Source organism: Haemorhous mexicanus, chromosome 6 (genome assembly GCF_027477595.1).
Source record: "Haemorhous mexicanus isolate bHaeMex1 chromosome 6, bHaeMex1.pri, whole genome shotgun sequence".
NCBI classification, from domain to species: domain Eukaryota; kingdom Metazoa; phylum Chordata; class Aves; order Passeriformes; family Fringillidae; genus Haemorhous; species Haemorhous mexicanus.
Window position 1 is genome coordinate 10,118,994 of NC_082346.1, and position 15,792 is coordinate 10,134,785.

General features: G+C 39.7%; 1 protein-coding gene across 5 annotated transcripts in view; it reads left to right on the top strand.

Annotated features, from left to right (window-relative positions):
• ANO1 (anoctamin 1) overlaps positions 1 to 15,784 on the top strand; it is a 70,722-nt gene extending 54,938 nt beyond the window's left edge. For 3 of the 5 annotated variants that reach the window (XM_059848417.1, XM_059848418.1, XM_059848421.1), the window contains 13 exons: positions 745 to 816; positions 2,699 to 2,746; positions 3,950 to 4,024; positions 5,411 to 5,612; positions 6,144 to 6,255; positions 6,417 to 6,474; positions 6,563 to 6,663; positions 6,786 to 6,931; positions 8,061 to 8,213; positions 9,377 to 9,429; positions 11,025 to 11,209; positions 12,842 to 12,947; positions 13,858 to 15,784. In XM_059848417.1, coding sequence (XP_059704400.1) covers positions 745 to 816; positions 2,699 to 2,746; positions 3,950 to 4,024; positions 5,411 to 5,612; positions 6,144 to 6,255; positions 6,417 to 6,474; positions 6,563 to 6,663; positions 6,786 to 6,931; positions 8,061 to 8,213; positions 9,377 to 9,429; positions 11,025 to 11,209; positions 12,842 to 12,947; positions 13,858 to 14,118 — 1,572 coding nt within the window. In that variant the 3' untranslated portion in view covers positions 14,119 to 15,784. The remainder of the gene's footprint in view (positions 1 to 744; positions 817 to 2,698; positions 2,747 to 3,949; positions 4,025 to 5,410; positions 5,613 to 6,143; positions 6,256 to 6,416; positions 6,475 to 6,562; positions 6,664 to 6,785; positions 6,932 to 8,060; positions 8,214 to 9,376; positions 9,430 to 11,024; positions 11,210 to 12,841; positions 12,948 to 13,857) is intronic. The other 2 variants (XM_059848419.1, XM_059848420.1) reach the window with 1 other exon arrangement.
• Positions 15,785 to 15,792: the final 8 nt, after the last annotated feature.

Sequence of the window (15,792 nt, forward strand, 5' to 3'; positions counted from 1 at the left end):
CATCTTTTGATCTCCATTTCTCCTTTTTCAAGCATCAGATTTTCTTTGGAACTCCCACTGATTGCTTTGCCTTTACACCCTTCCCCTCTCCACTTGTTCAGACTTTTTTCAGCTCCGTTCTGTTTCCCATCCAATGCATAATTTTGAATTCTGAATTCTTTTATGAATGCATAATTATCGGAAATTCTGAACCCATGAATCTTCTTCAGTCTTTTGGCTGTCTCTTACTTCCAAGTGTTTCCTGCACCTTCTCCTGCAATGCAGACAGAGAATCTGTGAATGCTGTCCTGGACAGAATTAGGGGAACGCCCCAACTGACAATTTTATGGGACCCCAAAGACAAGTATTTTGCATACGTACAGCAGAAAATTAATCCCCTCATGAGCTGAGGATCATTGAAATTAGTTAATGACATTTAATTTTTTTCAAAAATAGAGATGACTAAAATCCAGTCATGAGCCATGCTGTCTGCAGGTTGTGCTGCAAATCTCCTGTATTAAATGTAATCTACACAGCACTGCACATTGCTGCCCAAATCGTTCTGCAGCTGCTCCTGTATTCACAGGACTTAACATTTTTTTTAATTAATAGTCAACTATCAATTGACATGAATGACATACCAAGTGAATTGGAATTCAGTTAGAAAACCCAGAAGTTATCAAGAAAACAACCTGCAGAGAGTTCATCTGTAGATGATAGAGAAAGTAATCTTGCTTTTTTTATTAAATATCACTTCTTTCACAGGATCATCCAAGAGCAGAATATGAAGCGAAAGTTTTAGAAAAATCATTGAGAAAAGAACACAAACATAAAGAGGTATGGTAAAAATATTCATTTGTTTCACTTATGAAAAAGAAGATTGTTACAGCAGGCAGTGACCTGAGACTAATAAATAGGTAAAAAGTAGTTAATGCTCACTGTGTTTAAGTTCCAGGTGTCTTCATCCACACATGAGATGCTCGAGGTCTGCCAGGCACAAGACCTGATTAAATCTAGAAATGACTTTACTAATTAGATTCAGGAGTGTAGCTGAGGAAAACTAACAGAGTCTCATCAAAGAGGTGCTTCTCTAACACTAATAAATCAAGTTTGAGAAAACTGCAATAAACCATCTTGTTCTATGCAGTAAAAGTAGCTAAAGCCTCTCAGGAGAAGTTCTTTGTCTTGCTGGACTTTCTCTGCAAATAAAAATATTAATGAAGAGTACTAACTCAAATTTCCACACCAAAGTCCAGCTTTGGCAATAACTTTCTGCCTTTTAAAACCACAGCTTCCCCTTTTATCCCACTGAACAAGGCAGTGCTCACTTATGCTCTGAATTTGCTCTTTATGTCACTGTGAGAAAGGTGCTGCCTGTCACCCCAGGAGCACCTGCCTCTTGCCAGGGGGTGGTGCAATCCCTACAAGCAGCTTCCCTGTCCTTTCACTGGAGCTGGAATTCCTTTCCTGTCAGCAGCAGAACGATTTGGGAAAGTTCCTTTTCTCCCCTGCACACTGATGCCCCCATCCTTCCTGAGATTATTCCCCCTTCACTGCAAGGAGTGAGCCATCTATGTGCCGTGGTTTTATTGAGAAAAGTAAAAGCTCCAACGTAAAATTTGTCAGAATTTCCTCTCTTGTGTCTGTTGCCAGTGGCACCACAACATGGAACTGCTCCCTAAATTGGGATTTTATGACAACCCTAAACTGGGATTTTATGACAACCCTGTGAAAATACGACTGCAGTAACATTTGCACTCTCTAGGGGCAGCACATATAGATGAATCCTGAAGTAAATTTATACTTGAGTACCACTGGGCCCCTCTTACCAGATGCTACAGAGCTGCTGGTGGTGTGTGCCCATTAATCTATAGGATGCTGTATGTAAGTGGTTCAGGGCCATAAGCAAATCAAATCCCTTTTAAAATCCCTTGCAGAAGAGAAACAATTTGGGTTGCTGCACTAGGATAGGCTGGGTAAATGATTTTGGTTACAGACTTTACTGTATTCCACTAAAAACCTGTAACTTGCTCTACTTTTGAGTATAATCAGAATTCAGGTCTTAAATGTGGAAGACTAATCAGACAACTAATGAATGGTGGCCCTCTAGTATTGGAGAATGAAAGCTGAGCAATTAAGAAAGGGCTTGGTTTTTTTTAACCAGACTATTTATAAGTTTTTGGGCTGTGTTCAATTTGGATGTTACTAATTTGGGAAACGTGAGAAAAAGAGGTTTTTTCTGAAAGACTTGGTGGTTATCTTTCATTGGGATCTAGTGTGTTAAAGTTCAAATTCGACAGTTGTAACACTTGGAAACCTTCTTAAAGAAAAAATATCTAAAGCTAAACCAAAATTGCTTATAGCTTTTTCAAGAGATGTCTAATTAAAAAAAAAAAAATTAAAGGAAAAAAAAATATGCACATTCTTTACACATCATAAAATTGAAAGCAGAGCACAATCCTATATTAAAAAGGGAATGTCATTTGCAGGATTGCCTAATGTTCCCTAGGATTCGGGGCAAGCATTTATCTTTTGTTGCTGTTATATTTTATTAACTTAAAGCTGAAACACAAAGCCTTAACCAAGCTAACAGAGCATTCACTTGTGCTAAAGTGCTGTGTCAGTAGAGAATATGGAATAAATTATTGGAATTAATTGAGCAGTGCTTTGTAATGCCATATTTCCCAACCCTTTTCTGTTTCCTTTGACTGCTCATCAGAAGCACCGATATTTTCCAGAAGAGACAGCAAACAAATGGAGACAAAGAGTTAAGAAAGTCATGGCTGGGGTGAAATTGGTTCTTTTTGTACAAACTTATGAAGAAACTCAAATTATGAGTAATTATGGAAGACACAAATCAATTTGGTTTTGGCTGTTGAACCTTTGTTTAATATTCACATTCAGTTCTGGGTTTCTTCCCCTTCCTCGCCTCATTCCTTCAGCACTTTTTGGGACACTGCTCTATGAGTTGGGAATGGCACTGCATGGCTAATCTTAGATTTCCCATCCTGGATGTTAATGTTTTGCAGAGGAGCATGGGCCATGTGCTGAAAGAACCGCTTGTACTTCCCTGAGACAATGTGCATGTCATAAAAATAGAATTTGAGCAATATTTTTATGTGCATTACAACGTGTGCATCATCCTCTGAGATGTTCCTTTTGCTGTTGATTTTCTGTGTTTCAAAACAATTCCAGGCATCCAAGTTTGTGTAGGACTCCAGAGGAGCAATGCTCTTCTAAATGAATATTTTGTAGCCAAAATTCAGGCAGTGGCTGGTTGACGGGGTTTAGGGAATTCAGAGAACATACAGAGTTGTTTTATAGAAAATAACAAAATGGTTTGGGTTGGAAAGGACCTTAAAGATCACCTCATTCTAGCCTCCTTCTATAATTCCTATTAGTGTAGTCCATTGAATACCATAGGAATAGCCAGGTAATATTAAAAATCACTCATATCAAAGGAATTTTAAGTCTTGCCACACACCAAAACTTAATCTTCCCTGTCAACTGAGTGTTCACCTTGGAGCTACTCTGTAGCATGAATTAATTTAATACTTAAATTTGTATTTCAGTGGAGCCAGTGGTGCAAAGCAGAGCTGCAAATATTAACTGTGGAAGGGGAGATGAAGGAGGGGGATTTTTGTAGGGAAAGCAAAAGAAAATATTTAACAGCAAGAGAGACCTTACTTCATGGTTTATGACAGCCTATTTGCATGTTTCCTTCAAAAAGTACACAGAAAAATCTGGTTTATTTATACTCCCAGCACAGGCGTTTGACCAGTCTGAACCTGGATACGGAGTAAACAATTTGCCTGTGTGGAATTGTGACTGTAAACACTGTGTCTGCATCTTCTAACTGGTTGTGGTTTTGCCAGCCTTTTCTTCCCCCTCTCTGTTTTCATCACATGTGCAGACACTCTCCTTCTTTATCAAATGTACCTTTTTTTTTCCCACCAAAAAAAAAATTTAGACGGATAAAGAGAAGCTGACATGGAAGGATCGTTTTCCAGCCTATTTAACCAATTTTGTTGGCATCATCTTCATGGTAAGCATCACCTGGCAAAACTTGAATTTTTTTGTTACTGAATCATTGTATGGAAGAGAAGTGATAAGAAACTTTGTCAGGTGGATGTAGTTCAAAATGGCTTTTTTCCAGTGGAAAAAATCAAGCATTTTATTGGTTTATGATCTGAAATCTTTTCAAGAACTCAAATTTCTACTTGGCTGTCTTTTTCCAGTAAAGACAAAAGAATACAAACCAGGGGAGGGTAAAGTGAGGGCACAGAAATGGAAATTCCCACACCGCTGATGGGATGAAGCTTAAAAAGTACAGGGAGCCCTCTCAGAAAGTAGTCAGAAAGTAGAGACCAACATCATTTTTATAATTAAACTTTAGGAAATAACTGACATTGCCAGTTACAATCATAATTGCAAAGATTTTTAATAAATCAGTCAAATTTGGAGCTATACCATCTAACAGGAGAATTGCAAACAGAGCACTTAATTCAAGGAAAAGGTAAAATAATGATGAGAACAGCCTGCTTCCATTTGCTGATAAAGCATCAGCATTTAAAACAAATGTTGACAGAAGCAATAATAATTCAAGCCATGGAACAGATTGGCAGATATAGTGAAAAAAACTTAAGCCCTTTCCAAAGGTAAAATTTCCCAGACTAAGTCAATTATTTTGTTTTTTTTGGTTTAGGGTTGAGTTTTTGAAATATTTGTATTTTCAGAGAACAGAAATGCAACAAATCACATATGCTCAGCTAAAGAATTGGTACCTTTTGTGAATCATGTTTTAAAATCATTCCTCTATTTAAGCAATGAAAAATTGAGAGAGATTTTACTGTGCCAAGAAGTGTGTTGATTTAATCAGATTTAATTTCAGTTTGTGATTATGAGAGCACAGTGGGCCTGTCTAAGGGTTTTGAAGGCTGGTGCGCAGAGTGAAGCTGATATACTCCTATTTGTTTCAAATTTGGGGCTCTTTGTTTATCACAGAAGAAGCACCATGTGTATATGCTGTTGGTGTCAGGGCTGAAAGCAAGCCCACTAATACTTTTCATATTAGTATTTATATTAATTACAATTATTACTTATATTCATTAGTAAAATATAATATTTTAGAATTTATTTACTAGTATTATGTAGTATTTTTTAATGCTGCTAAGCATGGATTTTACATATAGGTGCCTTTTAAAAAAAAAGCCTTTTGCCTGCTGTTGTGGCATCATGGTGCCATTCTTTTTCCTGTGATTTTCAAGTAAAAAAGGGGGCTCCTTTCCCACAGTTCCTCAAGGCCTTAATGCAGTATTGGGTGGACTTGGGGTGTGGCCCAGAGGTCCCATTTGTAAGGTTATTTCTAAATGCCAAACAAAGCGTTGGAAGGCAAACCTTTGGTAAGGTTTTGGGCAATTCTTCCTGGCAGGTTGGGCTGACGTTCGCCATCGTGTTCGGGGTGATCATCTACAGGATCTCCACGGCCGCCGCCCTGGCCATCAGCTCCACGCCCTCGGGGCGCTCCAGCGTCCGCGTCACCGTCACCGCCACTGCCGTCATCATCAACCTGGTGGTCATCATCATCCTGGATGAGGTGTACGGCTGCATCGCCAGGTGGCTCACGCAGATCGGTGCGTTGGAGCCCTCAGCTCACTGCAAGGGGGTCAAATCAGAGCACCCAGATCACTGGGACTCATGATTAGGCACATTTGTGCCTAAAATTCCACTGTGGAACTTTATTTTTATTATTATTATTATTATTGTTGTTGTTGTTGTTGTTGTTGTTGTTGTTGTTGTTGTTGTTGTTGTTTCCAAGAAATTGTCAGTAATGAAAGGTCCAGAAATCTTTTCAGGTCAAGTTTTGGCACACCTACAAGTGATTGTCATGAGGGTCAGGCAGGTGTGGAACTAAACTGGAATTGCCATTGTAATGTGTCTGACTGGTGGGATCCTCAGGAGATCGACCACTGACCTCAGTGCCATACTGCTTTGATATATATATGTAGCACTATACATTTATATCCCTTTGTTTAAAAGGTGGCTGATGATGTTCTCCAAAACCCACATTTATAAGAACTTGAAATGTTTCCAGTAGGATAATTACTTAATATCCAGGTAGGATAATTCCTTAACATTTCTCATCCATGTCCCATTGTTTCCAGAGGTACCAAAGACTGACAAAAACTTTGAGGAGCGGCTGATTTTCAAGGCTTTCCTGCTGAAATTTGTCAACGCCTACACCCCCATTTTCTACGTGGCTTTCTTCAAAGGCCGGTGAGTGATGGAAGGGCTGTTCAGGGTTTCAGCTTCTTGGAGGCCTTTTCAGAACTAAACGTTAGGTAGTTCCACTCAGAGGCATAGAGGATGACATAAATTACTGTAGGAATCAAATACTGGAAGTATAAAATCTGATGTTTTTAACTCATTGCCCCTAGATTTGTTGGACGTCCAGGCGACTACGTCTACATTTTCCATTCCTTCCGAATGGAAGAGGTAATTGAATTTCTATCCTGTCTGGAATTGTATTGGATGGATGGGATGGAGGAGATCTTCTGACTGACCTCTCCTCTGTCCACCGCAGTGTGCCCCAGGAGGTTGCCTAATGGAGTTGTGTATCCAGCTCAGTATTATCATGTTGGGCAAGCAGCTGATCCAGAACAATTTATTTGAGATTGGCATCCCGTAAGTAGCAACTTCTGTGCTTTCTTATTTTAATTATTGTGCCTGGTAATGCAAAACAACTGAGAAATGAGCACTGAATGAGCAGAATGGAGTGCTCAGCAAATTGTCTCCATTACCCTCAGAAAAATGAAGAAGTTTATACGATACTTGAAATTGAAGCGTCGGCGTTCTCTAGACCATGAAGAGCACATGAAGAAAAAGCAGCGCTATGAAGTAGATTATAACCTGGAGCCCTTCGCTGGACTCACCCCTGAGTACATGGAAATGAGTGAGTGAGGTGGAAAGAAGGCATTTTAAACTGTAATTATTGTGACTAATTGGGATGGAGAGCTGAGCTTTTTGAACTGTACATTCAGCAGACAGTGGATATGAGATAACCGACTTATTAACGTGTGCAGTCTTGGACTGGAGTGTGTTTCAGCCAACCATGGCTGCTGGAGGGCTGAATTGTGCTCTCTGCTGTTTGCAAGCCCTTACTCTAGAATGATATTTTAGATATTTTCTTTCAAGCCATGTAACACATCACTGTCAAGTTTCAAATGCAAATTATTTAGTGGCATCTACTTGAGATTGTGAGGCATATTTTACCATCAGTTGAACCCTTCACTGGAAGTAAGTTAGTTCAAATTTGATTATTTCCACACCAGAGTCTTTTATCTGATATCTGAACTAAATCTACTGAGAGCAGTGCATGTCTGTAGACCCGGTTGTACTTGACAGATCGCATTGAATTTTTTTTCAAGTAGTACCTTATGTTGAGTGAGATGAATTAGAATATCTGGTGACCTTGATGTTCAGAGTACTTGAAGCAGATGGGAATTCAGTGGTACAAACTGAATGGCCATGCTGCCAGTTCATAAAAATAAGGAAAGATGCTGTTACTGAGATCAGCATTTGGAAGTAACAGGAGAAAGATGGGCACTGGCAGTACCAGGATGACCATGACATCCATACAGAAAGCGAATATAATCCCAAGTTATAGGAAGCAAGTTATTCCTGACAAAGGCAGGAATCAGCCATGTCCTTTCCAAAGCTTCCAGTGAAGGCCAGAAACCTGCCAGGTGGAACATGGCAAGCTTAGGTAGAGCCAACATGGTCACTGCCATAATCCTACTCCTTCAGGTGACCCCTGTGCCAGCTTTGCCCACGGAAAAATTGTTTTAGGATCTTCCCCATCCTTCTGGTTACTATTGCCTTGCGTTTTACAAGGTGACAACTGGCCCTTCCATACCCAAATGGAGCAGCCATCATGCAAACTGTGCCTGACACAGAAAACGGGACTGAGTCTCCCAGAAGTCGTCACCTCATCAGAATTTAGGGGCTGGCACTGATGTGGTGATGGGTGCATTTGGTAAATACTGACAACAGGCACTGAAATGTTTTCTTTTTCTTTCCAGTTATCCAGTTTGGGTTTGTAACTTTGTTTGTTGCCTCCTTCCCCCTGGCACCTTTGTTTGCTTTATTGAACAACATAATTGAAATCCGTCTGGATGCCAAAAAATTTGTTACTGAGCTGAGGAGACCGGTAGCAGTGAGAGCAAAGGATATAGGTAAGTGGATATTGTTATTGTATCCCTGTTTGTTTATTCCTGGATTGATGGCAGGATATGCTGAGCTAGTTTCAATAACAGGGAGATATTTATAGGAAAAGTCAAAACATTCAGCTGTGGCTTACCTGTGAATTGTCATAATTTATTGAGACTTTACTTTTAAAATAGGATGACCAAGGCTTTAAATTCAGATGAATATTTCATTAAGTAAATATTATCACTTTTTAAATCAAAATGATCAATGCAATAGCAAAATATCTCACACGGTTCTGACATCAACAGCCCTTCCTGACAATGCAGTTTTCATGCAGAAGCAAAAATTTCCGCATTTAATAACTCTGCACTGGCCTCAGAAATACCCTTGGGAATGAGAGGAGACTCAAAAGTCTGTGGGTACATGGATATATTTGTCCCTTCTCAGCAGGAAGGTCAGAAGGGTGAAAACTGCAGTGGATGGAGCTGGAGCTGGGCTCTGTGGCTGTGTGGGGACAAGAGCCCAGTCCTGTCCTTACAGCAGGGCTCACACCTACAGGTGCTTGTAATGAGGGAGTTGCCTCTCCCAAATGCTGCTTACTTATGAATTAAAAGCTCATTAAAATAAAAATAAAAGTAGACGTAAAATAACTGTCCTTGTTACAGAGCCAAGCAGCAAGAACAGAGAAGTTTATCTGTAATTAAACTCTTAAGTTCATTCTACTGCAGTACAGGCAGAGTTTTTCCTTGGGCTCATCCTTTTGCCCTAGGATCATCCTAGACTTGAAGAACATATCATGTTTTGCCATGACTTTGCTTTGGGGGTGTTTTGTGGCTCCCTGATTTGATGCTGCAGGTTCCAGTTGCTGGTGGAGATGGGAGGGTGATGGTTTTTTTTATTGTGGTGGGTGTTTGACTATTTTTTTAATTTGTTTCTGAGAATTTGTTAATTGCGATTCATTGCAGTTCAATCCCCGTCTTCAAGACCAGAAAAAAATAACTGCCAAAACATAGTTGGGCTCCTTTTGCTTATATGCCATTAAATTAATTTTTTAAAATTTGTTCTTTTTCTATTTAAAATATAACTAGCTCAGTGCAATCATACATGCTCCTAACTCTGTTATCTGAAGATTTAATTTATCTCAATTTAAGGACTAGAACAGCATTTACATGTTTGTCTCCTTCCTCAGGAATCTGGTATAATATCCTCAGAGGTATTGGGAAACTTGCTGTCATCATAAATGTAAGTAAATCAGCATGAATTAAAATTTGAATTCAATAGGCTGGCTTTTCCATTCTGCTCCATTAGTTTTGTTTCAGTACAAAATCCCTTGAATCAAGTGAAAGTATATGACTGAGAAATTTTTGGAAATACTTGTGGATGAGTTGCTTTGTTTATTTTCAAGCTGTGATGGCAGTAGCAATAATATAAAATAGTAAGTAGTCACTGCTGCTTTTTTCTAGAACGCTTTTGTAAAACAATTCTGTCCTTCAAACAAATATGACCACAGCTGCTTACTTTCACTCTTTTGAAATACTATCAGTAGCATAAGATGTATTTTTTCATTTCAGTGCTATTTTGGGTAAGATGAGAACAAGTTCAGCTCCTCAGAGTGCAGAATCTCTCCATTGAAAATCTGCCCTCAAGCTGCATTGCCTCCACTCATAGAGCTTGGATAATCCTGGAAAAAAAAGTTTATTTCAACATTTCACAAAAATGTAGCAGGTCTCAATATATTAATGCATGTAGTTCTGCACTATTCTATATGAATAGACAACCACAATGATCATCCTCCATGCACCCCAGCTGAGGGAAAGATGAAAACAAAGGCCAGCTGAAATTCAACATGTGTCCAGTGCAGCAAAGCAGGGGCTCTGTAGGGCTTATTGCCACATGGCTATGGGCTCCCTCGGGGTTTTTTTACAGTATCCAGACTTGAAATCCGTTCATTTTGTCCCCAGGGTTCTGTTGTGCTATGGCAAACCCATTCTTTTGGTATGCCGCCTTAGTTTGTCCTTCCCATTTCTCCTCCTTTCCTTTGGAAATAATTTCTCTGTTTTTCTCTTTTGTTCTGTGTAGTCTCTCCTTGTCAATACCCAGTGTTAGTTTTCCCTCTTTGATCAAAGTACTGCTCCTCTTTACCATAAAAGAAGTAAAACATTTTGTACTGTTTGTTCCACATGTACATGAGATTTATGCCAGTGTCAATGTTTCATAACGATGACAAATGAGGAAGGCTAAAGTCACGAGGAACTCAGCCCAATTGATTGCTGTGCCTTTTCCCCACGATATTTTCAGAAAATTTTAAATAACTGGATGAAATGCAACTTTTGTGACCATAAAAATAAAACTGGGCTCAGTCTCCTCATCCTTTTATCCTGATGAAGTTAAGCACCACACACAATTAACATTTTTTGCAATGCAATGAAGCTTTGAAGAGTCAAATCACCGTGGGTTGTTTGCAGGATGGAAAAGCAGCTGGAAATCAATCAATTGGACTTTGTTCAAGGCAACAGGGAGAAGCTGTGACAGGGACACAGGGAAGCAGAGCTGTGGTAGCTCTCCCCTGGTGCTGGGGGGTACAGCTGCTCCATTTTTGGGGGCCCAGGTTGTCACCCACGCAGACACCTCAGCTGGCGTGGCCCTGCTCCAGGGAATATGCTGCACCTCAGGAGAGCAGGCAGTGAACAATCCCTTGCTGGTGCAGTGAATGCTGCACTTTCAGGGCCTTCAGGCTCCCCTGAGTGGTGTGAGCAGTTTGGGCAATCATGGTTGAGGATGTGATGAAGTTAAGCTCTGCCTGGGTACTGCGCTCACTCTTTACTCTTGTGGCTCAGGCATTTGTGATCTCATTCACATCCGACTTCATTCCACGCCTCGTGTACCTGTACATGTACAGTGAGAATGGCACCATGCATGGCTTCGTCAACCATACACTATCCTCTTTTAATGTCAGCGATTTCCAAGCAGGAACAGCTCCCAACGACCCCCTGGATCTTGGCTACGAGGTTCAGATATGCAGGTACTCTCTTGAATGATCGCTTATGCCAAGTGTTTTCACAGCTGGCTGAGAATGTGGCAAATTCTTATATTCCTGGGGCAGGTTCTTTGTATTTTCAATATCTTTTTAGCACCTTGCTAGCCTTTTATATCAGATGGATCCATTGCCTTGAACATCTTGCTTACATATTAAGTAATCACAGACCTGAATATGATTTACTGCTAATTTTGGGAAATGTAGATTGTTGTTAGTTAAATTCAGTGCTTCTCAATGCAAAGATTTTTATTATTATGGATTCCCTTTTCCAGGAAAGGAGACAAATAATGAAAAACAGCACAATGGTGCTTTAAGGGAAGACAATTATGTCCCTCTGATGTTGTGTCATGATATAATGACCATGACCTCTTTTTTTTGTCCAGTTCCCAATTCCTGATTAGAGCAGTAGCATCCTTATCTGCACTGGAACTTAGGACTTATTTATAGTGTCATCACACAGGAGAAATTTGCATGCCTGTGACAATTCATATATATTCTTCTCATGTTTAAAGGAAAATTGTGGCTACCTATTTCAGCTAATATATTCTTAGAACTGACAGTGAAGCACTTAGACCAGCAAAGCTGAAAAGGGGACAACAGAGGGAGGAAGAGGGAGAGGAGAGTAAGGAAGGAAGAGAGAGAGGAGGGTGAGGAAGGAAGAGATATTCCAGGGGAGAAAGAAACAAAGTTGACTTTGATACATGCATACTAAAAATATCACACTAACTGACCAAATAAAAAACCTTGCCTTGAATCATATTATTTTATATTATATCCTTTATGCATTTGAACAGTCCAAGTTAATATGGTGAAATGACCTCTAAACAGAAAATTTGCTCAGAGATGAAAGCAAAACCAACCCAAATTGCAATTGCAGTAGCTTTGCTTGCTTTTACTTCCTCCTGGTTTCCTCCTGCTGCTCTCTGGACAGAGGTTAAGCAAGGCTGGCAAACATGTTTCAGCACAGAATGGAAGTGTTGGCATCGTGGTCCAAAAGCAAAATGCCAGATTTATTTGCTTTCCACTACCAGCCTCTGTCTTCTTTCATTCCCATCCTTATCCCAAGGATTTTAAAATAATTTGAAAATGCAGAGCTGCCCTAATTCTTTCAAAATACTGACAGGATGCTGTGGTTTTGAATTTAATGTATTTTTCTTGGTCCTGTTTATCAACACATAGATTTTCTGTAAGGCATAGCTAAGGAAAATTCTCTTCTCTCCACCTGGCAAAATTTAGCTTCAACTTTTTGGTAACCACGTGTTCAACACGTCCTATGAATCTGAGACCACTATTTTTGTCTTTAAAATTAGTTTGAAAAATATATGTTGTCTTTTAACCTATCTTAAAATAAATCACCTGAGCTGTGTAGTTTACTCTGTCTTATACAAAATTGATATTATATGTAGCAATCAGAGGGTATGAAGATGAATTAACCTCTAATTTTAAGGCTAACTTGAAGGCTGTGGGAGAGTTTCAGCTATGTCTTGTTTCTGAGAGATTAATACAGTGAACTTTCTTCTAGACAGTTCCATTTATTGTTTGGCTGCTTGTTAATAACTGCTTCCAGTGCCAACATTTCTAAATTGCACCTCTGATTTACTGAGTCTTGTTTTGCAGGTACAAAGATTATAGAGAACCCCCCTGGTCTGAAAACAAATATGACATTTCAAAGGATTTTTGGGCTGTCCTAGCAGCAAGATTGGCATTTGTGATAGTTTTCCAGGTAAGTGACACAGCAGGCACTTGGAAATAAGTTATTGGGCCAAAGAAATATCTTCTTTCTTAGTTGTTTCATGGAAAAGCCAAAGAAATTTGCCCATCTTCATCACCCTCTTTGTCCCACCCACCCAGGCACTGGTATATCCTCAGTGGAAAAACTCATCCCCAGGGATTCCTTGAACTGGTTTGATGCAGAGCAACTTAATGACCTTAGAGACCAGCAAAGCACATGGCTGATACTAATTAGGTTCCACCAATTTCTCCCATAGGACATCAACAATTTCACTGAAGCAGCATAAATTTAACCCAAAATCATTTTTAGACCTAGCCAAGAAATGAGATTTTCAAAATTTTCCAAGTTCAGATTTTATTTGCGTCTGAATAAGAAGCCAAATCTTGTAATTTGTCCTTAAAAGACATTATTAAATCACAACAGTGATGCTACTTATTGTGGCACAAATGTTTTAAGTCTACCTTATCTGAATAACTTGTTTCAAAACTTTATTTATTTTTTTGATTAAAAATTATCTTTTTGGGAAAGACCACCCCTTCCTTGAATCACGGTTTTTTCAATTAGAAAAATTTAATTGGAATGTATTTTCCCAACTTGTACCATTTTAGCTCTTGTATTTGCTTCTGCTTTCCTGATATAAATCTCATGAGCCACTCACCAATTGCAAATTCCTTTGGATTTCTAAGTGGCTGCAGTGTCAGGATTGGTACAGAAATCATAGAGGTCTATACCTGATGTATTTCTCTACTTCCAGCACACACAAATCAGTTGAGGGGAATTTGGTCCCGTAGTCCAACTCAAATATTGTCCTCTCTTCATTTTTCCTTCCTAAGTGCCCTCTCCTTTCCCTACCACCCTTTCATTTGGCCCCACTGACACTTTCTCACAAATTCATTTTCAGAACTTGGTCATGTTCATGAGTGAATTTGTTGACTGGATTATCCCAGACATTCCCAAGGACATTAGTCAGCAGATTCACAAGGAGAAAGTTCTCATGGTGGAGGTCTTCATGAGGGAAGAGCAAGGGAAGCTGCAGATGCTGGAAACCTGGAAAGACAAGGACAAGAGAAAAGGAGAAAACTGCAACAACCACAGCCCCAGGCTCTCGAGGAGCCGCAGTGGGAGCTTGTCCTCCTGCCATTCCTATCCTCTGGACGTTTAGGAGAGGAGGGAGCTGAGTCTGTCGGGGCATTCCAGAGACAAAAGCCATGGCACCAAGGGCAGGACTCCGGTACGGACACCCTGGTGCATGTTGAAGGATGTGCTGCCATTTCGCTCCCATCTTTGTGAGAAATGCCCTTCTTGCAAACATGGAGGACCACATTCTATTTCTGACAATGTTGGGGGTTTGTTTTGTTTTGTTTTTCTTTTGCACAAGCAGTAATGCAGGGAGTTTTTGTATTTCATCCTGAGGTAACACTATCGATGTTGGCGTGCATTAAGAAATGCAGGTACTTAGGACAATCTTGCTAGAGATATTCTCTGAGATTCTGATCTTAGCCTATCAACTAACTAATGAAATAAAGGTAAATTTGAAGTCATTATAATAATGCTAATTTGAACTATTTTTGGAAAGCCGGGTTTTAAGGTCCATGGGGTAACTTGCTAAATGATATGCAAAATCAGTATTCCCTAGTATTCCATAAAGCCTACTAGACTGACTTGCTTCCCAAGGCTGGGTTTAGCTTTGTGAGTCTGAGCTTTGGAATCCCAAAGATGTGGGGGGACTTGTGGCAGCCTGCTGTGTCCCCCAGACCCTCCCCGGGGCACCACTGCCTCTGGAAACATCAGCACAGGGATTCTGGGCAGTGCTTTCTTGGCAGCAGCAGCAGCAGCAGCACAATTCCAGAGATCCTCCCAGCAGGTCCATAGTCACGGAGCATTTGTTAAATGTCCTGAGTTAATGAGCACACAGAGAGCTCCAGTGACTCTCACTGCCCTGCCAAGCACTCACACACTGCTGTTGCTGAGGAAATTCCCTTTTCCCCAATGTTTCAGCACATCCCTGTCCCAGCCTGGCTTTTCCCTGTAGCCCTCTGGAGCAGGAGAAGGGAATGCTTGCACCCATGTTTCACAGCCAGCTTTTCTCACAGACTTCCTGCTGTTGGCTGGCACTTCCCAGAGGCTGTGCCAGAGGAGTAAATCCCAAATGCATCCCACTTACTGTCTTCAGTGGAAGCTTTGCCTGCACTGGGGCTACAGGACCAGACCTTCAGCTAGTTACAGGACTTTTCTTTTGTCTTAAAATCCTCTGTCTTTTGTACAAGGAGCTTTTCCCTAAAGTATAAGTCTGAAATCCTTACTTACCATGTCTAGCTAAATCCCATCAGTACAGCTCTTTTTAAGCATAATACATTTTTGTTTTGCTTTGTTGACTGATAAACTGCACTTCCAAATAATATTGGTGCAATTAACCTAATTTCTTTTATTGCTTTGTCTTGTCCATGGCACTTGCATTATGAAATTGAAAAAGAAAATAAAAAGGAAAGATTTCTTTAAAGTCTAACTACTGTATGGTTTGTTACAAAACCAAACTGTTTTCAAGAGGTTAGTTATTTCTTTTTTTCTTTCTTTTTTTTAATTTGTCAAACTAATTTAAAGATTAATGCTAGAACTCTAAAAAGAATGCCATATATAGCTTTTGATATATTTATTTGTTTTAAAGTATGTGATAAACTTGATATTTTTCTGTAGTCTGTCCAAAGAAGGTACCAAAAGAGAAATTATGTGGAAGAAAGAAAATGGTATTAACCAAATATTCTTGAAGCTTATTTAAAATAGTGATCCAACCAAAGATTTTTATTAATAAAGGGCTTATATTTTGTTAACTCTTGTT